General features: G+C 47.4%; 10 protein-coding genes and 1 non-coding gene across 11 annotated transcripts; 3 read left to right on the top strand and 8 right to left on the bottom strand.

The window, feature by feature from the left end:
- Positions 1 to 723: 723 nt before the first annotated feature.
- Positions 724 to 1,262, bottom strand: YALI1_E31034g (uncharacterized protein; the record flags this gene model as incomplete). Its single annotated transcript, XM_504414.3, has 2 exons — positions 724 to 1,126; positions 1,192 to 1,262. The coding sequence occupies 2 exons, from the start codon at positions 1,260 to 1,262 to the stop codon at positions 724 to 726; spliced, it is 474 nt and encodes a 157-aa protein (XP_504414.1).
- Positions 1,263 to 1,652: 390 nt separating this feature from the next.
- Positions 1,653 to 2,753, top strand: YALI1_E31031g (uncharacterized protein; the record flags this gene model as incomplete). The annotated part of the gene is made up of 1 exon (XM_504413.3): positions 1,653 to 2,753. One exon carries the CDS (start codon positions 1,653 to 1,655, stop codon positions 2,751 to 2,753), a length of 1,101 nt encoding a protein of 366 aa, XP_504413.1.
- A 645-nt stretch (positions 2,754 to 3,398) lies between these two features.
- YALI1_E31005g (uncharacterized protein) lies at positions 3,399 to 4,211 on the bottom strand (the record flags this gene model as incomplete). Its single annotated transcript, XM_504412.3, has 1 exon — positions 3,399 to 4,211. The coding sequence occupies one exon, from the start codon at positions 4,209 to 4,211 to the stop codon at positions 3,399 to 3,401; it is 813 nt and encodes a 270-aa protein (XP_504412.2).
- Positions 4,212 to 4,220: 9 nt separating this feature from the next.
- On the bottom strand, positions 4,221 to 4,712 carry YALI1_E31000g (uncharacterized protein; the record flags this gene model as incomplete). The annotated part of the gene is made up of 1 exon (XM_068283132.1): positions 4,221 to 4,712. One exon carries the CDS (start codon positions 4,710 to 4,712, stop codon positions 4,221 to 4,223), a length of 492 nt encoding a protein of 163 aa, XP_068139233.1.
- A 2,024-nt stretch (positions 4,713 to 6,736) lies between these two features.
- YALI1_E30980r lies at positions 6,737 to 6,809 on the top strand. The gene has a single exon. It is a non-coding gene; the product is annotated as a tRNA-Val (tRNA).
- Positions 6,810 to 7,043: 234 nt separating this feature from the next.
- On the bottom strand, positions 7,044 to 8,864 carry YALI1_E30958g (uncharacterized protein; the record flags this gene model as incomplete). Its single annotated transcript, XM_504411.1, has 1 exon — positions 7,044 to 8,864. The coding sequence occupies one exon, from the start codon at positions 8,862 to 8,864 to the stop codon at positions 7,044 to 7,046; it is 1,821 nt and encodes a 606-aa protein (XP_504411.1).
- A 446-nt stretch (positions 8,865 to 9,310) lies between these two features.
- YALI1_E30943g (uncharacterized protein) lies at positions 9,311 to 10,468 on the bottom strand (the record flags this gene model as incomplete). The annotated part of the gene is made up of 1 exon (XM_504410.3): positions 9,311 to 10,468. One exon carries the CDS (start codon positions 10,466 to 10,468, stop codon positions 9,311 to 9,313), a length of 1,158 nt encoding a protein of 385 aa, XP_504410.3.
- A 27-nt stretch (positions 10,469 to 10,495) lies between these two features.
- Positions 10,496 to 12,364, top strand: YALI1_E30942g (uncharacterized protein; the record flags this gene model as incomplete). The annotated part of the gene is made up of 1 exon (XM_504409.1): positions 10,496 to 12,364. One exon carries the CDS (start codon positions 10,496 to 10,498, stop codon positions 12,362 to 12,364), a length of 1,869 nt encoding a protein of 622 aa, XP_504409.1.
- A 299-nt stretch (positions 12,365 to 12,663) lies between these two features.
- Positions 12,664 to 13,290, bottom strand: YALI1_E30914g (uncharacterized protein; the record flags this gene model as incomplete). The annotated part of the gene is made up of 1 exon (XM_504408.3): positions 12,664 to 13,290. The coding sequence occupies one exon, from the start codon at positions 13,288 to 13,290 to the stop codon at positions 12,664 to 12,666; it is 627 nt and encodes a 208-aa protein (XP_504408.1).
- Positions 13,291 to 14,902: 1,612 nt separating this feature from the next.
- On the bottom strand, positions 14,903 to 16,099 carry YALI1_E30886g (uncharacterized protein; the record flags this gene model as incomplete). The annotated part of the gene is made up of 2 exons (XM_504407.3): positions 14,903 to 15,934; positions 16,037 to 16,099. The coding sequence occupies 2 exons, from the start codon at positions 16,097 to 16,099 to the stop codon at positions 14,903 to 14,905; spliced, it is 1,095 nt and encodes a 364-aa protein (XP_504407.1).
- A 3,206-nt stretch (positions 16,100 to 19,305) lies between these two features.
- On the bottom strand, positions 19,306 to 19,795 carry YALI1_E30849g (uncharacterized protein; the record flags this gene model as incomplete). The annotated part of the gene is made up of 2 exons (XM_068283131.1): positions 19,306 to 19,663; positions 19,710 to 19,795. The coding sequence occupies 2 exons, from the start codon at positions 19,793 to 19,795 to the stop codon at positions 19,306 to 19,308; spliced, it is 444 nt and encodes a 147-aa protein (XP_068139232.1).
- Positions 19,796 to 21,993: the final 2,198 nt, after the last annotated feature.

Here is a 21,993-nt window from a genome sequence, read left to right as displayed (position 1 = left end):
GCGATTGGGACCGCCTGATACTGATGCTGAGGAAGAATTACGACGGTCGTGGGTCACTTGACTGTATTTGAGGAGTAAATGTCCTGGCTGATCTATCTACAAGTATGTAAATACACACAGTAGAAGAATCGTTACAAGTTCACTTCTTCAGTTTAGGGGTAAAAATGACTGCAGTTGTAGGTGGTAATAAAAGCAGTTGTCATACAAATACTGTAGCTACAGTTCTACAGTACATGCTGATTACTGGGTGCTGGTGTAGGTCAACACACCGCCATGTGTGTCTTCTAAAGTCCTTTAGGAAGTCAAAAGATTGCTTAGGCTTGAACTTTTCCTATCTACAAGGACTCAGTATTGATCACATGAGAAAGTCTACCGTCAAGGGACTCTTCGCATTTGCTTAGAATTCAACATACAGCTCTAAATATAATGTGTCATAACTCATAACTCATCAATTTCGTATATTCATTGCAGCTTCGCTCGTCTGAGCGACTCAGCAGGTAATTGAGGCAGATCGAGTGGCAAGACTCTAGAGCACCCTTATTTGAACTGCATTAACCTCCTTAGAACGAGATGAGACAACCTGAGGCGATCGATCTGCATACCTGTGTCATTATCATTGTCTGAGATGCAACCGTCAGGGTTGGGTGCTGAATTGGTAATCTCCCTTCTCTGGTTAGCTGAGGTTTTCTTCCTCACGCCACTCCCATACGTCTAGATATCGTTCTAGAAGTTATCCTCGATATTCTCCTCTTCAGTGTAACCCTTGAGCAGATCCTCAAACACCACCTTTTCGCTACCGATGCTGGCTGCCAAAGTTCTCACCTTGGCCTTGGCCTTCTTCATCATAGTTTCGTATTGATGAACGACCACACTATCGTTGGATAAAAAATATGTGGGCTCCTCCTGGTGGATCAGCTGCTTGATCTGTTGCAGTCGCTCGACTGTCTTTTGCTGTTTGCTTTCAGGTAGATCAGCCACCTGTTCCTCCCACACTATGACTCGTCCCTGGAGCAAACCGAGATCCAGAAACCGCTGATATCCCGTCTGTACTCCAAACTCACGTCCTTCAGCAAACCCAGCCTTTGTACCAGCCTGTAGTCCATCATTGTATCCTTCTTCGTAGAATCTGTGGTTAGCATGATAAGTTTTCCGATGGTGGTGTCTGAGCACCTTCAGTTACCTCTGACTCACTTTTCTTCAAGCTGGAACAAGTCCTCGAAGATGTCGTCGTGCTGCTTCATTTCTGTAGGGATAGCTGGCATTTCTGTAGCCGCGGCGGAGAGTGTGATAGATGGTGAGTACAATAAATTTGATGCTTTATAATTGAATTTAACCTGCAGATGAAGAGCTGCATGTATCGTATCGCACGTAGGATGCGACTGCTTAGCCAGAGCAAGAGAACTGCCACTACAAGTAAAAAACTTTGATTAAGGAGATATGTGTGTTCGAAAAAAGGTGGTCCAAATTGTTGGCAGGTTCTACAAGTACTGTATTTCACAGAGATTGTGTTAACCTGTAGGTATAATAATATAATACATTAATTTTCAATCACTAAGTCTAGTTGGATTTGTTATTGGACATTTAGTAGACTTATATACTCCTTTATACTATGCACAAACATTCGACATGCATGCTGTGATTTCTTCATCACCATGTCTACTTTTAACACCAATAACCCGCTCCAGCTGGCGCCTGAGGTTGAGGAAACGACCGAACTCGATGAATTGCTGGAGGAGGATATTGGGGGACGAGTCCGGGCGCAGAAAAAGGGGCTTCGAGGCATCGATGACGACTCTTCCGATGAGGATGCGCCTGTGAAGGGAGCAAATGGACATGGAAACAACGACAGTGACAGCGACATGTTCAGTGAGGACGAAGACGAAGAGAACAAAGAGAAGGATAACGGCGACAGGCCCGAGGAGGAGGAGTTTGATGACGAGAAACCGCAGTTCATGGATATGGAAAAGTTTGAGGGCGATGTCGGTACACACACCACTGTGGCCCCTCTAGAAGAAGAGGAGTCCGACTCGGAAGTGGATATTGACTACTACACAAAGGACGACATGGACGGACTGGATGTGGATCTGAGCAGGGCAAAGAAATACACACCCAAGATGGAATCGTTCAATCTCAAGCAAGACTTGGAGGAGGGCAAGTTCGATCAGGAAGGCAATTTTGTCAAAAACGCTCAGGACGAAAAGGAGCACCAAGACTTGTGGCTGGATGGAGTCAGCAAGAAGGATATTGCTGCTGCCAAGCGTGCGCAACAGTCCAGGAAGGAATCCGCTGCTGCTAAACCGATTATTTCAAAGGTTGAGCTGTTGCAACAACTGTCGGAAGTGCTTCAGAGTGGAGAATCGTCCTTAGCGGCTCTTGCGCGACTAGGAAAGGAGCGCAAAAAGCTCAATGGTGACGAGAAAAAGGCTATGGTACAGCAAATCGAACAGCTGACCGAGTACTGTGACGCTTTGCTGTCTAGAGACATGTCCAACATCTATGACATGACTCGAGAAGAGGTCCAAAAGGAGTACTGTTTGTTGACGGGCCAGTCGGTCAAAGATCTGAAACGAAAAGTGGATGAGATTGAAGACGAGCAGGAAGAATGGGTGTTTCGATGGGCAGAGGGAGAAGAGGTCCACGGTCCCTTCACTAGCTCCATGATGAAAGGATGGTCAGAAGGGTACTTTACGGACGCTGTGCAGGTAAGAAAGGTCGGAGAAAGAACCTGGATGAACCATGGAAAGTATGACTAGAGGTGGGAATGTATAATATATTTATTGACCAAGCAGCGTGTGGACGTGCGTAGGTGACACCAGAGCTCCAGTCCATAACATATCTCAGCATCGGGACTCCATAGCAGTAGTATCATTCAAAGGGTCATGACCTGGCAAGATAACTTACCTTGCTGGATATACCATCATTGTTGTTCTTGTCTACTTGTATCCTTGAGATCAAGCTTATAGCTCATCAGATGTGTAAAATACGCGTACAGTATGTACTTGTACTCCGTATTGTTTGTGAAGGATATCATGCAACTTTTAACAGAAATCATATCGATTGTCTATTTGTGCTGTGCGTACTCATACTACAAGTACAGTAGTGTACAATGCACCGTACAAGTAGACTATCGATATGATTTCTTTTCTTCTGTTCTTATACATTCAGTACACCCTACAGTAGACTCCAAAATAAGCTAAGGTCAATGAGCCTTAGCAACACTTCACAAGACTAAAATACAGTAGATTAACTGAGCTTTATACTCATACAGTAATTATGCACAGCTAATGAATTGTGTTGCCATACTGTGAATCACTCTGCTTGTACAGTGGTCTTCATACAGTTAGTAATAATATTTCAAAGGGGTATTTCTGTTAAGTAGCAAAATCAAAAAGATGCGCTTAGAGGAGCATAGCAACGGCGGCGATGCCAGCAATACCGGCAGAGACACCGAGAGCAGCGGCACCGTTGGCCTGCTCGGGAGCCTCCTCAACCTGGGTAGGCTGGGGCTGAGGCTTGGTGACGCACTCAACACCCTCACCGCAGTCGGTGATGGTGAGAACGATGGTGGAGTTGGCAGTGACAACGGCACCTCCGGTGGGGACGGGGACGGGAGCCTCAGTGATAGCGGGGGTCTCGACGGGGGCGGCCTCAGTCTCGGCGGGCTTCTCCTCAGTGGCAGCCTCGTCCTTGTACATGGCTCGGGGAGCGAAGGGGATGCCGGCCTCACCGCAGACGCTTGAGGTCTCGACAGTGTAGACGTAGTCGGCACCCTCGGGGGCGGGGCAGGCGGTCCACTCAAACTTGGGGACGTAGACGTAGTCCTGGCCGTTGACCTCAATATCTCGGGTTCCGGCACCCTCAGAATCGACGATGTTGGCGCCGTTGCCGAACTGAACGGGCTTGCCGTTGGCGAGGAGGAGCATGTCCTTGACCTCGTAGTCGGTGGACTGGTAGGTGCCGCCGATGACGAGCTTCTCACCGTTGGAGTAGACGGCGGAGTTCTGGATGTCGGAACCAGATCGGATGGCGATGATGCCAAACTGCTGGGCAGAGACCATGGAGGCGGCGGTGGCGAGGAGGACGGCTGAGAACTGCATTATAGTAACGAGTGTGGGGGGGTATGAACGAGTGTGGTTGGTTTTTGAAAAGTGGCGGATTACGCTCTTATATATTCTACAAACGCGCACTGTGCAATATTTGTCTTCTGACATGGCTCATGTTTAAACACACAAATAACATACAAAACACACGCTGCATACAAAGGTGACACGACGCGAATTAGGCTCTGGCATAACGTTAGAGTTCCAGGTGTATTGAATCTGTAAAAGAGGTACCGCACCTGTTCTAGAGTTGGACGTTAGCGTTAAAGACAGATAGACTACAGAGAAAGTTGAACACGAGAGATATCGTGGGAGTGGTAAGGATGTGATTCCAGGACTTTGTGGTGTTTTTTTTCCGGGTGTAAGGCGAAATACAAGCAATTCATTGACATTTTTCTCCCACACCTCGGTACATTCCATTGTTGACGCATGTTGGGCATGGCGTGAGTGACGTGCAGCTGTGCGCCCAACTCCGATGCGAAGAAAGCAAGGAGTTTTGGAGTTAGTGAAAGGCCGAGGAGTAAGTGTGGGTGGTTTGTCTAAGCGAAAAAAGAAAGTCACGTGGAATAAAAAGCTGGTGTAGGAGAGTCGATTGATTCCCTCTAGTAGCATCTATCTGCTCTTATTCTCAACTACACCGGTCCGAATACCCCTTCTGGCTGCTGCCCCACATTGAAACCATCTTTACGCTTCTGGAGACTACTCTGCTTAGTTGGGGTTTTGCCTTCATACAAGGAGTGGCTGTCAACCTTCAACAGGCAACTGTCAACTCGTGAAATGATGCTACGACCTACTCGTACCGGTACAAGTAGCGCCCGGTGCTATTTTGGGAATGACACGTAATGGTGCAAGTAGCAACTGGAGCAAGAGGAACGTCGTATTTTTCATGTTCTATTGGTGAATCAACATTTTGAAATAACCGAGATGTGTCTATCTACTTGTACAGTATGACAAGTACCCGTACAGGAGCTGAACCATTAATTTCAGTCTTCCGTCGTCCAATCTGATCCTTGTTGCATTTGTTTTCATTTTCGGCAGGCCTTTGCTGCCAATCGAAGACCCGTTGCATCTCTTCGCGTTCCACATATGCAGCACTGTACAAAGTCTATCGACGATATACACATGGAGATTAGCAGACAAAGTGCGGCTAAGTGGAACAGACGTAATAAATGAATTGAAACATCACAAGCACTTGTTTTACTAAGGACATCATTATACCTGCCCTGTAATAGTAGTCACAAGACACAGATCCACAGATGACAGTCTCTCTTCCATCCTCATTCCAAAGCAACAGTTGTCACGCACCATCACTCTCACCTTTTGTACATTCCAATGCTCGCATTGCGCATGTTGGCAGCAAGACCAAACACTTCTATACGTTTGCCTCAAATTGTAGAAGACTGAGTACAGTAATAGCCGACTGAGAGACAGAGAGACAGCTGGTCCATCACCTGTCAGTTCCCCTCAGCTAAGCCACGCCTTCCAATATCCCATAGGTCAAATGATAACAAATTATACAATACTTGTACAGAGAACAATACTTGTACAGAGATACGTCTCTTGTGTACTGGTACACTCTCTTTATACACTGATATTCGTATGCGCTTGGTAATTTTGTCGAATCACTCCAATTTTCCCCAGTGATATAAGTACACCGTCAAGTTATGCCTGTACTGTACCTGGCACGATAGTCGCGGTGTCCACGGAAACACGAAAACCCCTCGGAACATGATCTTTACACCTGCTTCGCGTCAGACGTCAAATTATTGTATAAATCTAATTATAGGATGTACGATTACAAGTACGGTAGCTATGTCCAGCCAGAACCCACCTAAAGTTGACAGGCGGTCGAAGTCTACTAATAGGACGCACAAAGTACGGACATAATCGGACCGAATAGCGAATGACGTCATTGGAGAGAGGTGTTGATTAGATCTCTGAAATATCAGCCTCTTATCACACGAAGAACCTGCTACAAATATTTCTACAGTGTACAATGGTGCAGTAGGGCTGAGTTTCTATCGGCCTTGTTCCCGTGATGTCAAGTGAACCTTACGATGGTGATTGAAAACTTGAGAAGCTGAACCTCTGGCTGTTAACCGATGAACAAGTGAGGATACAGATTATCTTATACCCAATCTTTCCCATTGTTATTATATTCCTTGTTATACACGAACTTCACCCTAATTTTCTCCACAACACCAAAATAGACGATCTCCAGTAAGTATATCCTCAACCAGCATAATACAGCTACTTTGTCACGAATAGACGGCAGCATTTTATTTTTCTTCTTTATTCTGATGATTCATTACAGCTATATACCTACAAGTAGTAAGCAGGTTTTTTATTTTATTTTATTTATTTTATTCTAATGATTCATTACAGCTAGATACCCACATGTAGTAAGCCGGGTTATTGGCGTTCAATAAATCATACACTTCTGAATCTTTGCGATGTGCGCTGCGAGGCGCTGTCGGTTGGTTTGTCGACGCTTCGTCTAGTTCATGTAATTGTCGTGGTCTCGTGGTAGTGAATCATGGCTAACAGATCAAGATTATTTTATTTTATTCTAATGATTTATGACTAATCATTACACAGCCCTTAGTAAGATAGTTGGTCCTTAAAAGTAATAGCCAGGTCGTGTGGTGTAATGGTTATCACGTCCCGCTCACACCGGGGAGGCTCGGAGTTCGATCCTCCGCATGATCATATCGTTAGGGAATACCAAGCGTTATTTTTTGAATTTTTCGTAGTACGAACATGTTTCACTACACAACTATTTTGTACTTACTGTATGTCGTATTTATAGCCCATTCACTCAATACACTCATTGTTCCCCACTCTTGCTTTCTGTTATCCGTCACAAGGCTACAAGCAGTCTCTGTTCAGCATTCATGAGAATATATATTAGCACGCTAGTGTCTACAGTGATTCTATTTAGCCTTATTTTTTTGCAAACCGTGCTTCGGCAGCTCGAGCTCGTCTCTCTCGCTCGAGTCTCATCTTTGCTTCATCAGAAAGACCTCTAGTGTCCTCCAGCTTGGTGGCCATCTGAGGCAGTCTCTTTCCCAGTCCACTCTTGGCGACAATCTTTTCGTATCTCTTGCTGGACTCCTTTTCCTTCTGCTCCTCCTCCTGCTGGGCAATGGACTGTTTGACCTTTTGGTCGTGTTCAGCAGCCTCCTTTTTGTCTCGCTGTTCAATCTGCTCATCGGTAAGAGCTTCTCCAACATGACTGGCTTTCCAGTCCCACTTGTCTTCTCCAAGAGCTCCTCTTGCCAGCTGGAAAGTGTCCCGGGTCTTACTATCCGAAACCAGATCCCAAGCAGTCTTTCCAAACGAGTTGGTAACGGTAGGATCGGCCCCTAGCTGCTTCAACAAGACACTCACAATGTAAGCGCTACCCTCTTTAGCGGCGTAATGCAGAGCAGTAGGACACAATGTGCCTGTCTTATCTCCTTCGGGGAACTCCAGCTGGTAGGGCGACTTGAGCTTTTGCAGTTTGAGGTACGAAATGAGCTTAGGAGCCCGACTCTTTCGAATCAACTCAGTGATCTCAGAAGTCTGTTTCATGAGAGGAGTGAGTGGTACGGTGGTAGGTTGGGACTGCTGCTGCTTCTGCTTCTTGGCTTCAGCCGCTGCAAGACGCGACTGCTCCTTCCGAGCCTTCTCGGCCTCCTTTTCACGTGTCTTTTCTGCCTCCTCTTCCTCTTTGCTCACATCCACAACCTTGACAGTGGACAGTTCCGTCCAGGACCGCAGAACCTCGGTGTAGTTTGCTCGACGGGTGTTGAAGGGGATACTCTTGACTCGGGAATCATTTTTGGGAATAGGACATCCCTCGAACCCAAGAACAAGACCACGACTGCCCTTTCCACTGGCTCGAATGTAAATGTTAGCGGCAGACGTAGGAAGGCCAGGTAACAGACGCTTCTTCCACTCGGGAGAAGTCAGCAACTCCTTCACCTCCATCTGCAACTGGCTCTCTCCATATCGTCGCAGAGAGGAACCCACAGACTTGGCCTTACCCTTTGAACCATCAGAAGCACTCTGGGAACCTCCCTGGCTTCGACGAGTGGTGTATCTGTGAAATGATTTGGTTTCCAGAATTAGGGGAACCATTGTGTTTTTGATTTTCGGCGAGTGTTGAAAGATCGCTGCAGCAAAATGTCCTCCTCCAGCCATGATGATCACAGAAGTAGCCTCCGGAAGAGTATTCACCCGCTGAATCTCCCCAAGAATACCCGACTCAGTGGGTGATACGTGGCCCAGTGCATTCTTGTAGACCGTCAGTGTCTTAGGTTCAACTTCGGGGCTCTTGAGGAAGATGACAGGGCTTCCCTTGAGTTCGTCTTTTGCCGTTTCTCCATCTCCAGCTTCCGAGATCGACGCCAGTTCCATTTTTCGAGGCAGTCCAAACTCTTCGTCACTGTCCGATTCTGTATCCTCCTCGCTGTTGCTGTTGCTGTTGCTGTTGCTGTTGCTGTTGCTGTCTGAATCGTCGTCTTTTTGTGTGTCAGTCAGTCCATCTTTAAGCAGTTGATCGTACTCTGGTTTTCGAATAGCTGCCAAGCCCTGAAGACGCAGTTTGTGATTGTATCGATGGAAGGCCTTTTCTTCAGCAGAAAACTGGCTCGATGGCTTAACTTCCGTCTCTTCAGATCGCAGTACTCCGTTGAAATCATACACCTTGAGAGACTTGAGAATAGACTCAGGCAGGTCGTACAGAAAGTATGCCGTAGGTGCTTGCTTTGCTTTTGCCATTTTGATAGATGAATTATGCGTCGATTAGAGTGAATGTGTGTGTTTTAATGGGTCGTTTCTGTTGCCGATCAAGCCCTTTATAGTCACTGGATCAAAGTGGGTTGATGACGCACTTGTTGGAAGGATGAATCATTGCCGCTTCTGACATGCACGCTAAAATCCATCTGGAACATTCAGATTACTAAGGATTAATAGGGTGAAAATAGATATGTGAAAATATTGGCTCGAAAAGTGTTACTTCACAAGTTGGTTTTGTGCTATTATCAGTCCATTCTTCTTAAATCATCCGTTTACGACCAATGTAGATTAAATTATAGGCACGTCGTGATAAAAATTACATCCGAATAGTTCGGATGTGTAGTACCGGCACCTACAGTATATAGTACGAGTACAGTACATACAGTAGTTGTAGTATTCTATCAATCTATTATGCACCATTCCCACCTCTAGTTATATACAAAACTTGTTCTGTTCTTCCAGGGATACTCGTCTCTGATAGCAAAGTCCTCATCTCCAGGTCGCTTGAGGTCAAACCGGTCATCAAACCAGTTGATCAGCTCCACCATGTTCTTACAGTTGTTGAGGTCCTTCTTCTCGTACCTCGTTAGCTCTGCCTCCAACATTTCCGAAAAGTGGTGGATCGTAAGAGCATATGGAAGTCCATAAGCTGTGACGTAGTCCCAGAATAGCTCCACTGCTCTCCAGGGCGTCTTTGTGTATCCTGCAAACATTGCTGGGTTGCTGAGAATGCCTCGCGCAGCCATGACTCCGTCGCAGCCCGTCAGCTCGACAATCTCCTCGATGTTAGTAGTTGTAAATGCGTCTCCGTTGGCGATGACAGGAACGTCGACAGAATCTTTGACAATCTTGATTCCGTCGTAGTTAGGGGCCGTTCTGCTTCTTTGTGGAACCAGCCGGCCATGCACGCTGATAGAATCAGCTCCAGCAGCCTCCACAAGCTTGGCAAAGTGCACCGTGTCATTCAGGTCCTTGTGAATCCGCATCTTCACCTCCACGTATATTTCAGCACCACATTCCTTACGAATAGCAGCCACCATCTCTGCAACCAGATCGGGAGCCGTCATCAGCGCTGCTCCAACTCCCTCTCGGATCTGCTCCTTGATAGGACATCCACAGTTGATTCCTACTCCGTCCACATACGGTTGCAGCATCTTGACAGCCTTGACCATATCTTCCGCGTTGTTGCCTCCAAGTTGCACGATAAGCGGGAAATCGTCTTTGTTGGTTGTGAAGTCGCAGAGCCGGGCTGTCTGGTTTCGACAGAATTCCCGAGCCAGCATCATGGGTGAGTATACCACATCACAGTCGAAATGGCGTACCAGAGCTCTGAACGGCAGTTTTGAGTACCGAACCATAGGTCCTGCCACGGTCACTGTTTTGCCCTGTTCTTTGCGTTCCCTGAAGACTTGTCTGATGCGATTTTCCGTCATGGCAACGAAGTTGTGTAGTTGTTTGTGTAGCCGGATATAAAACTGATTTTTCAGACTAGGAATTTTAAGTTCCATTTTTTTGCGATAAAGTTGGTGCATGAAAAAATGAAGCCAAAGGGGAAATAAATTATTCAAGCTATCCAGAGAGACCATCACGACACACCTATTTTGTCTCTGAACATGTCTGACGAGCCCGTGGTCAAGAAAACTAAGGTCGAGGACCTGCCCGACACTATCGTGGATTCCGTTTACGAAAAACAGCTCGCCGAGGGTCGTGTTCGAGGAGTCGCAAGCATCAAGCCTGAGTATCTTGTTGCTCGAGCTTCTGCTGATGCCAGAGATGCTCCTCCATCTGTTAACGACGATCTCGCCGAGGGCGGCGAGAAGCCAGAGGAAAAGAAGAAGGGTGGCCAGAACAAGAACCGGTCTTTGAAGCAGCGAAAGGACGCCATCAAAATGTGCTCCAGTGCTCTACAGTTCAAAGAGGACGGATCTCCCCAGGAGTGTTCATACGGAGACAAGTGCAAGTTCGAGCACGATTTGCAGAAGTATCTCGAATCCAAGCCCAAGGATATTGAGGGCGTGTGTCCTGTGTTTGATCTGACCGGCCAGTGTCCTCAGGGATACAAGTGCCGATGGTTGTCTTCGCACCGAGACAGTGAAGGCAAGCTTCTTGTGGACGAGGAGAAGAAGAAGGCCAACGCAGACAACAAGGAGCTTAACCACGTGTTCAAGCATCTCAACCCTCTGCAGCGAAAGAAGTACGACTTGTCCAAATCCGATGAGGCCATCAAGCTCATTGATGCTCAGATTGTGCGAGACGAAGACGACGAACAGACCAAGCTGGAGAAGAAGGAGACTATTGAGATTGACACTGGTCGAATCCGACCCAGTGAAAAGAAGAAACTCGATCTCAAAGGCAAGTATATTGTTTCCCCTCTTACCACCGTTGGCAACCTGCCCTACCGACGTCTGATGAAGGACCTTGGTGCTGATGTCACCTACGGAGAGATGGCTCTCACTCTGCCTCTGATCCAGGGCCATAAGGCCGAGTGGGCCCTGACTCGATGTCACAGTTCCGAAGTCACCGAGGGAAACCACTTTGGTGTCCAGGTGACTGCTCCCAAGCACTGGCAGGCTATCAAGGCTGCTCAGGCCGTCTCTGAGCTCTGCACAGGCATCTCCGAGATCAACCTCAACTGTGGCTGCCCCATCGATCTCGTTTACCGACAGGGAGCCGGCTCTGCGCTTATGGACCAACAGGGAAAGACAGCTCGAATCGTTAGAGGTATGAGCATGGTGTCTGGAGATGTGCCCATCACTGTCAAGATGCGAACTGGAACCGGTTCCACGCCTACCGCCAAGAAGCTCACCGCCAGACTGCTCGCTGAGGGCCAGACAGCTGCTTTCACTCTTCACGGCCGATCCCGAGCCCAGAGATACACAAAGCTGGCCGACTGGAACTACATCCGAGAGGTTGCAGACTCTGTGGTCAACACCCGAGACGATGTCCGGGAGAAGAGCGAGCTTGATGACCACGTCATTTCTCACCCCACTTGGGTCGTGGGTAACGGAGACTGTTACACCTGGTCTGACTGGCATCGAGCAGTGGATGAGGCTCATGTCGACTCTGTGATGGTTGCTCGAGGCGCTCTTATCAAGCCCTGGATCTTCGAGGAGGTCGAGAGCCGTCAGCATATTGACAAGTCGGCCACCGAGCGACTCGAATACTTCCAGAAGTTTGCCCAGTACGGACTTGAGCACTGGGGATCTGATCAATACGGAGTCAATCAGACTCGACGGTACCTGTGCGAGTTCATGTCCTTCACACACAGATACGTACCCTCAGGAATCCTGGAGTATCTGCCTGCCAAGATGAACGACCGACCGGATTTGTGGAAGGGCCGAGACGAGATGGAGACTCTGTTGGGTTCCAGTGACTACCGAGACTGGATCAAGGTGACCGAACGGTTCCTGGGTCCTGTCGGCGACGAGTTCGAGTTCACCCCCAAACACAAGAGCAACGCCTACCCTACCGAGAGTGGTTGATGCATGTATATTATAGTAACGATTATAGAAGTATTGGAGGCGTATAAGAGTGTAAGTAAAGTGTATATTTCATGAAATCTGTAAGCCCAGTACTTTAATAAGACGATATTACTACGGTACACCATTCGAAACAGCCTGGGGACTGAGTTGAATGAGACGGGTTTTTATCACACTGTTAGTAAATGTTGCCATGGTGTCCTACATAGTCTTGTTAGACGTAGTAGAAATATTACATTCCAGCAAGAAGAGGTGTTGCAGATACAGTTGATTTCTTCGGTTTATCTTATTCAATATATCTTTTAGGCGGTCTTCTTGTCCAGCTTGGTGTTGCCGGTGGAAGCGTTGAGCTCGTCGCTGATTCGGTTGTACTCAGTGGACAGATTGGCGGACTGAGACTTAAGAGCAGCAATGTCCTTATCCTTCTGCTGCAGCTCAGCCTTGAGCAGAGTGATCTCCTTGTTGGCGTCGTCGGAGGCAGACAGCTCGGCCTTGACCTTGGCGTTGGAGGAACCCTTGAGCTCGTTGATGAGGTCTCGGGCGTTGATGAGCTCAATTACCAGCGAGTAGGTTCGGTTCAGAATGAGCGACAGGAAGAGGGTGAATCCGCACAGGTACATGTTTCGCTGGCTGTAGAACTTTCGGGCCTGGAGCTCGGATCGTTCGGTGGCCACCAGGTTGCCCTTGTATTCGCCGGTGGATCGATCGACAGAGACTCGGTACACTCGGTTGACGGAGTCGATGAAGAGGATCAGAATGAACACAAAAGTGAACTTGAGGCCCAGCCGCAGCTTGTCCAGAACCTCCAGCTTGGCCAGAGACAGGAAAAACTGCCGTCGAATCTTCTCGGGAAGAGGGGCCACCAGCAGCAGGAAGGTGGCCATCTCCGTCACCAGAATGGCGAAAACAAGAGTGTAGTAGAGTGTCATGGTCAATTGGTCGACTCGAGGGTGTATTCAATTGAGTGTAGTGGTGAAACAGAGTATATCTGAGCGAGTACGTATGACAAGATATGACAATGGCCCCAGTATGCACGTCCAGGAGCAACCTTCAACCTTGTTTGCCACTTGGGCATGTATAGGAGTGATAGAGGAGAAAAGGCAGGGCGCGTCAAGAGGGGTTTCTAGAAGCCGTAAAGAGGCGTTTATCTGATAACCAAGTCCATATATACCTAGCCGTATACACACTATTGCCTTATCAGGCACGTGTCAAATATCAGTGGTGCTTCATGTATCTTATACTTATTTTATTTTTTTATTCTAGGGAAATACGTAAGAGATGTGTGCAGGCGCATACACACTCTTTTGACTCCCTAAACCAGCCCCATGAAACCTGCACTTGTGAGACCCCTGCTACGAGAAGTGGGGCTGATTAAGGCAGTGTGAAACGCTTTTAACACGGTGAACTGATAAGTCAGCAATGGCTATGTTAAACAAAGACACACTGAACCTACAGTACTTCTGTCGTCAGTGAGTCCATATGACTGTGTAAGAGCAACCTAGACACATAAAACTCATTGAAATTAAAGTCAACTAAACCATCAACAAACTGTACTTAGTTCGAGATGCTTGAGCCTTTTTTCCCACATCAATTTCTCAACAATAACTACAAGTACGTACACAACAGATGAGTATATGGTGAGAGAAGAAATGGAGCAGCACAACAATATCAATTGGATCATTTAGTTATATAATGAACCAAGTGAAAGATGTTTTTTTACTATTAGAGATTATAGAACAATTATTGGCTCATCACCTCAGAATCTGAAACAGATGTAAGGGGAATGAACATAGTGATACGTAAGTAACGATGAGTAAGTAGCGACCATACAAGGCAAATGACCTTCACATCCAGCGGTTCCTTGTTGTAATTAGCTACCGCTCACCACCACCAAATGATACACACTCTATTGCCTCCTACAGTCTGTATAAGTATGCACATCTGATCGCCATGCAAAATGTACGATATAATAGATATGAGACAGTCTATTCTCTATTCGTCAGAGCGAGCTATGACTGCTTGTATTTGTAGCTATTTGTACCATAATTCCCATTCCATTGCTCGAGAACCAATAATGTCCACCACAATACAACTCTACCGAGAGTTGCCACCACTCCTTGCCATAAATGAGAACAAGCACAACCCTGCAGCAAGCTATCAACGCGTGCCCATTTTAGCACGAAAAAAGGACCACTTTCAATTTCATAATTCGGAAAAATTATCAGCCCTCGGAATAACGTCAAGCGAAATGAAAAATGAGTAGGAACGAAAAAGCATGCGCCTTTTCTTGACTCCTTAGGAACGTAAAGCTAGAAAATAGCCCAATTGCCTTGCTCAAATCGAAACAAAGATGACCCCCACGAAGCAAGATACAGTCAAGGCCTAGACCCCCCACCTGCATTACAACCGAAAGTGGTCAATTGACGTGGCTACATTGCATTAGCGAAGGCTACAGCACAGTGTACAGTTGCACAGGTTTATCCATGAATAATCAATTGCTCATATATCGTCCCCATTCTAACATCATCTTTTATACATAACTTACAAGGTGTTCTTGGCGTTGAAAACCTCAAAGGCAGAGTCGAGTCGCTTGGCCATGGTCTTCTCACCCTCTCGGACCCAGACACGGGGGTCGAAGTACTTCTTGTTGGGCTTGTCATCACCCTCGGGGTTGCCGACCTGCTGCATGAGGTAGTCCTTCTTGGAGAGAATGTAGTCTCTGATACCAACAAGGTAAGCGTACTGCAGATCAGTATCGAGGTTGACCTTGACAACACCGTTATCAATGGCAATCTTGTAGTCGGAGTCGGAAGAACCGGATCCACCGTGGAAGACGAGGAAGAGAGGCTTTCCGTTGCCGTGCTTCTCGGGAGAGCCAACCTTCTCGGCGGAGTAAGCCTGGTGCTTCTCGAGGAGCTCGGGGTGCAGCTTGACGTTGCCGACCTTGTAGACACCGTGCACGTTACCGAAGGCAGCGGCAATGGAGAAGTTGGGGGAGATGGGAGCGAGGGCGGAGTAGACGGCGTAAATGTCCTCGGGCTGGGTGTAGAGCTTGGAGTTGTCGACACCAGTGTTGTCAACACCATCCTCCTCACCTCCGGTGACACCAATCTCCATCTCGAGCCACTGGTTCATCTTGGCGGCTCGCTTGAAGTACTCGGCGGTGGTGGCGATGTTCTCGGGGTGCTCCTCCTCGGAGAGATCCACCATGTGTGAAGAGAAGAGGGGCTCACCGTGAGTCTTGAAGTACTCCTCATCGGCGTCGAGCATACCGTCGAGCCAGGGGAGCAGCTTTCGGGCACAGTGGTCGGTGTGGACGATGACGGGAATGCCGTAAACGGGAGCAATGGTTCGGATGAACTGGGCAGCGGCAATGGCTCCCTGGATGGAGGCGGTCTGATCCTTGTTGTCGACACCCTTGCCAGCAAAGTAGGCAGCGCCACCCTGGGACATCTGGATGATGACGGGGGACTTGTTGGCTCGGGCAGACTCAAGAACGGCGACAACGGTGGACGAAGAGGTCACGTTGACGGCGGGGAGGGCGAACTTGTGCTCTCGGGCGTACTCGAAGAGCTGGGTTAGTTTGTGTAGAGAGTGTGTGTTGCTAGCGACTTTCGGATTGTGTCATTACACAAAACGCGTCGTCTCGACACTGATCTTGTCGTGGATACTCACGGCTCGGACATCGTCGCCGACGATGACACCGGACTTTCGCTTAAGGACGTCAGTAACAGGCATTGTGTGATGTGTAGTTTAGATTTCGAATCTGTGGGGAAAGAAAGGAAAAAAGAGACTGGCAACCGATTGGGAGAGCCACTGTTTATATATACCCTAGACAAGCCCCCCGCTTGTAAGATGTTGGTCAATGTAAACCAGTATTAAGGTTGGCAAGTGCAGGAGAAGCAAGGTGTGGGTACCGAGCAATGGAAATGTGCGGAAGGCAAAAAAATGAGGCCACGGCCTATTGTCGGGGCTATATCCAGGGGGCGATTGAAGTACACTAACATGACATGTGTCCACAGACCCTCAATCTGGCCTGATGAGCCAAATCCATACGCGCTTTCGCAGCTCTAAAGGCTATAACAAGTCACACCACCCTGCTCGACCTCAGCGCCTTCACTTTTTGCTAAGACAAACTGTACACGCTGTTCCAGCGTTTTCTGCCTGCACCTGGTGGGACATTTGGTGCAACCTAAAGTGCTCGGAACCTCTGTGGTGTCCAGATCAGCGCAGCAGTTCCGAGGTAGTTTTGAGGCCCTTAGATGATGCAATGGTGTCAGTCGCTGGATCACGAGTCTTAATGGCAGTATTCGTTCTTATTTGTGCCATTGAGCCCCGTTATCCTCGTATCTTCTACCCCCCATCCCATCCCTTTGTTGGTGCAACCCTACCCATTTATTGTTGGGTGCAGCCCAACCGACGTGGAGAGCTTGGCTTGGCCATATAAAAAGGCCCCCCCCTAGTGGCAATGGCAGAAAGTCAGCTGTGAGTTGTTGAATTTGTCATCTAGGCGGCCTGGCCGTCTTCTCCGGGGCAATTGTTCCTCTATAGTACTGCGTACACTGTTGTTGCTACGTACGCACTCATTACTTAGACTCCATACATCCGTCAAGCAGCCGCGCAGTTGTAATTACTGTACATACATTTCTGTAGTAAGGGCGCTGACAACGGTCCTCGATGATCCTGGAATGGTCTGTTAGTTACTCGTTCGTTAATTTCTTCAACGGCGGCATCTCTAGCTCCAAACGAGTAATATCTCTCTGCTGTAGCACACTCTCTCTACCACGCGCACGCGCCAGGCACGCCTCAGCCCCCTGCCCAATCACCGACACCGGAAGCTCTGTTCCGATCCTTTTTCGTTGTTCCGACACCAACCTTGTTACGTGGAATCTGACAGAAGTTTACCCCACAAGGTGTTGGAGGAGAATGTATGTCATTCTGGAGACGTTCATTGAGAGGAGAAATGAGTACTCAACATATGTGGCCCAACCCGTGGCAATTGCCTCAATTCTAAACGCCCATTCACCCGTGGAATGCACCCGGAAATACTAGTACCATACCCCGCAACTTGTCTCGGCCTAGATGTGCGTTTATACTTTGAAACCGTGCGTTTTTCTGCAAGAGAAACCCCATGTGTGCCTTGAAATGAATGATTGCTGCGGTACTCGTAGATAATTGTGCGATGGCTCTTGAACTTTGCTTAGTGGCGTATCTAGCGGCTTGGTGGGGAATATTACGGCCCAGAGATACCTGTACTGCTGCCATTACTAATAAAATTAAGAAACAGTCTAGACTGTCTGGCGGAGAGCCTAACCTCATATTCAGAGTTAGGTGTCTAATATTGGAGTTGCATGGTGTGCTGGTTGGGACTTTCCCTAACAGAGAGTCTACAGTATCGTACAAGTAGGAAATCAGCTGGCGCTGGTTCTACCCCAGGAGTACAAGTACAAGTAGACTACAAGTATCGTACTTGTATGTATTCTACTTATACCGGGTTGATCATGAGGTTGCGGCGATAGAGATCGTACCAGTACAACCACGCGGCGGTACAAGCTGACCTCCACGACAGCTGACCTCCACGGCAGCTACTGAGTCAGCCACAGTACAACTAAGTATCGTATTGTAGCGGTATATACACGCGGTCAGACATGTCCCGCTCGTATATTCACTCGTATATTGTCTCCCCCATCGCACCAAAGTCAAAAGGACATCAGGCGATGCCCGTATGTACACGGTTTCATACGAGAGGCTTTCCAGACACGAGAGGCCGGCTGGTCTTAAGGCTGATCTCACTGTAAGAGCGATTATATAAACCTCCGTCAAAAGGAAGGTGAAGCGTGATTTGAATGGTGATGTGGGCTGTCCCTGCTGATAGTGTCATGATACAAGGATCACACCACCATTGGACTGCTGGAATGAGGGGCCACACACAAGCCTCGTCTATGTACCGTGATGAATATATATACGAGGCAATAAGGGGACGACTACGAGAGCAATCTCAGCTCAACAGTCTCAAAAACGTACATGCGCACAACAGCTGTGGTCGGTGTACTAATGGCACACTTGTTATCAGAACTCTAAACCACGTATCTCCACGCGACACACGCAGTGACAGATGATATGGGGCAACTATAAGAGAAAGGCATTTTTCCAGGGCAACAATTAGAGAATACGAGTTGTTGGATATGTGGCCAAGGTGGGATATGTGGCCAAGGTGAGATGTATGCTTGTGATGGACACTATGCCTGTGTGTCAATGGGTCGAGACCAACTGAGAACGAGGACACCCGAGATACAGGCATGGTAATTAATGTACGATTACAAGTGGTACCATTAATTTAAATTACCAGAGATGTCGCAATACAAATAATTAGCTACAGTATGTACGTCACGATACTGTATGTACAGTATGTACATAATCCAGAACGAGTGATATCAACTGCAACTAAGTACACATGTTGTGTGTGAATACATCACGGTGATGGAGGATTGGCTGGACCAAAAAAACGGGAAGCAGAAGTTACACATACACTACATTGTGTATTGAGTGTAATTCTCACCTCACACTTGACTTGGAACGGAGGTATACAATGGTTGTACTGTACGATGGTAAAGGGGTCTCTCACGACGAGCTTTCCTATCATAATTCTACCTGTGCTTACAGTATATTCCCGACCTACAGTATGCTGTTAAAGCGGTGGAAGTATAGGACTTCCTAGTCCATCAATCAGAGAGCACTCTTTGATAGACTACTGTATGTAATTGTAGGTCACGGAAGATGAGGCTGAGCCACCAAGAAAGATTACGCCGATACGATTTGCTACAAGTACGTAGCTACCGATATAGTAGTCCGTTTTTCAGTGGGCTTCAGTCACCAAGCGAGAGGGAAATTACAGTAGCACCAAACCACAGCATGTGACTGCGAAAGTACACACTCACCTGCATCTAATGTACGATCCCACCAAAGCCTGTGGTATGGATTGAACCGCTGTCATGTCCCTTATAACACCGACGATTTCTGTAAGTATCACCAGGTACTGGTACGAGTACATACTGTAGCTGGTCGTACGGTAGACTGGAAAGCGAACAAGAATTGGTCTTAGCCATGTAATGTGTGCGGTTGCAGTACGTACTGTATTTGCAGTAGCTACCAATTGCGTGCCTGTGGCCTCTTCTACAAGAAGTAGTAGAATGCCAGATGTGACATCCAACAGTGTCACAGGGAATGGTGTTGGTGAATGGTATGGAGAGGAGGGCTGAAGAAAGTTGTAGATTGGATGAGTGTGAGAACAATTGTGCAAGACTGATGGACTGCTTGAGTGAAGGACCACGTTACTTGTTATTAGCACGTGCCAATTATTAATAATAAGCTAGCAACGTCGAGGACGGAGTCGCGATCTAGTAACGTCCGATCTGCGGGAAGGAAAGCGACCATTTAAGCGACCATTGAACGTGAAACTTGCAATAGGCGTGTAAATTGGCAGTAATAAATGTGGATACTGGATTTTTGCACAAAGCAAGACACAGACTACGGGTAGTGTTGTACGAGAAGGTGGCAATTTCACATGCCTTCAAGGGACATCCAATATAGCGGGGATGGTGGGGTAGTTGATACGGGAATGAAGGGGTGGTTTGCTATGTGTACACACAAAAGCAGTGTACACATCAATGATTCTCTTTCTTCAATGGCTGGTGCCGTTATCTTGTCATACAACTACAAGTAGCTACAAGAAGCTACGAGTACACACGGTATGTACTTGTATGTACTCTGTAATGGATATGTAGATACTTATGAACTGTGTAGAAAGCTATATATCGCCGTTATAATTCAAGCACTTAACTCATTAACAACAGCGATAAAAGCCGTTTGTTGGGTATGGACGCGACCAACACTGCGTCTCTGTCATTCGCTTGTTTCTAGTTCGCCGTACTCACCCAATCTGATTATTCATACAGACCCCATGATGCCCACACCCCACGGACGTTTGTCTTTGGTTGCCCTTTTCGACCAGCGCAAGCCATTCAATGGGCCATAAGATTCTCATCTGAGACACAAAGCTACAGCGTAGTCTTACAAGTACCAGGTACGGAATGTACCAAGGTCTTGAGGTGGGTAGCCAATTAGCAAACTCATCATAGAACTGACGTTGCTTGAACAAGATGCACCCACCATTGTACGACAATCATCAGAATACCAAATTGTAGTGTCAGTAAGACGACACTACCACTTCATGCAACAATCTCCACTTTTCGTACCCCAGGATCTGGAAAACAAAGAACTGCAATCAGTCTGCATCTGTTTGGTCATTGTGCAACATCTAGAACAACGAACATGGCACATGGACGAGATAAAAATAGCCACAGACACGGAGTTAACAGTCCGTCCTTTTATCCATTCATGTGCGGTAGCTCAACAATTTTCCAATGCAAATATTATTATTCTTCCTGCTGATTATCCTTGCTTTCTCAGCAGCAAGACAGCGTGAACATTCACATGCTGCCAGATTCTCGCTAAGGCATACTCCTAATGTATCGCTGCATCCACCATTATCGTGTAAAGAAGGCAAGTATTGATGGGTCCTACTTGAACAGTGTTATCCTCTCTACCTGTACGCCTATTCACAACAGCCTGGACGTCCCAGGTACTGCCATACAGTACTTAGTAACCAATGACACAGCAGCTCAGGAGTACAGCCAGTGAGATTCGAGACATGACTCAACCGGATTGCTGGAGTTGGACGGAGTCTAAAGAAACGGAAAACAGTAGCAGCCCCGATAATTTTCCGGTCCTCAAACCATGTCACACCCAGAGTTTGAGCTTTGTCCGTAATTCCAGCGTATGTACTCATGGATCAGGCTCAAGAAAGCGTGCAACTACCGACTCGTGTTTGATGTAGAGGTCTCGTGGTAATTAAAGAGAGCCGGTTTGTTTGAAAAGTCGACTTATTGACAAATAATCGGTGAGGAATGTAAGTTGCACGGTACAATACGAGTACAAGTATTAGATCCATAGACTGTTTCTTTTTCTGTAACGGTGTGTCTGGTAGTTGACCTACAGCCTTCTGATTCCATTGTCCACGACAATCGACAGGGCCGCCTGCTTCTGGACACCACCCACTTCTTGAAGAATCACCACCCCATGTGTCAGCCTCTCCAAAAAGCTGACAACAATGCCTATACGAAAGCAGCAGACGGCTGGTACACAAATGATGCACCACGTCGCGCACCATGGAGATCTGTGCGCCTCTACAGACCCATGTGGATCATGAGGATGAGTCACCTGTTGGAAAATGATGCTCTATAGGTTCACCAACGATTTAGTCTTGACTACTGGTAGGAAAACAAGAGTGGATTCGTCCATCTAATGACTACAAGTATTTGCGTCGCCATACGGAGAAACCACAGTTTCAGATGACGCGGAGTAGTGGGCGGTCTGAGTTTGGCTTCCGCACAGGATCTGTCCAGTTACACTTTCACGTTCTTCCTTTGCATGGAATTTTCTTTTAGCTTTACTCAACAATTTTGGACTGTGTAGTGGGTGGACAACAATGGAGAGAATGAGACCCAGAAAGTCGTATAGCGACACCCAAGACCGACCAGTAGCTCCCATGTAAAATCTCTGACCCAAACTCC

This window comes from Yarrowia lipolytica, chromosome 1E (genome assembly GCF_001761485.1).
Source record: "Yarrowia lipolytica chromosome 1E, complete sequence".
Classification (NCBI taxonomy): domain Eukaryota; kingdom Fungi; phylum Ascomycota; class Dipodascomycetes; order Dipodascales; genus Yarrowia; species Yarrowia lipolytica.
The sequence above is the reverse complement of the archived record's forward strand: the minus strand, read 5'-3'. Positions and strand labels throughout refer to the sequence as shown.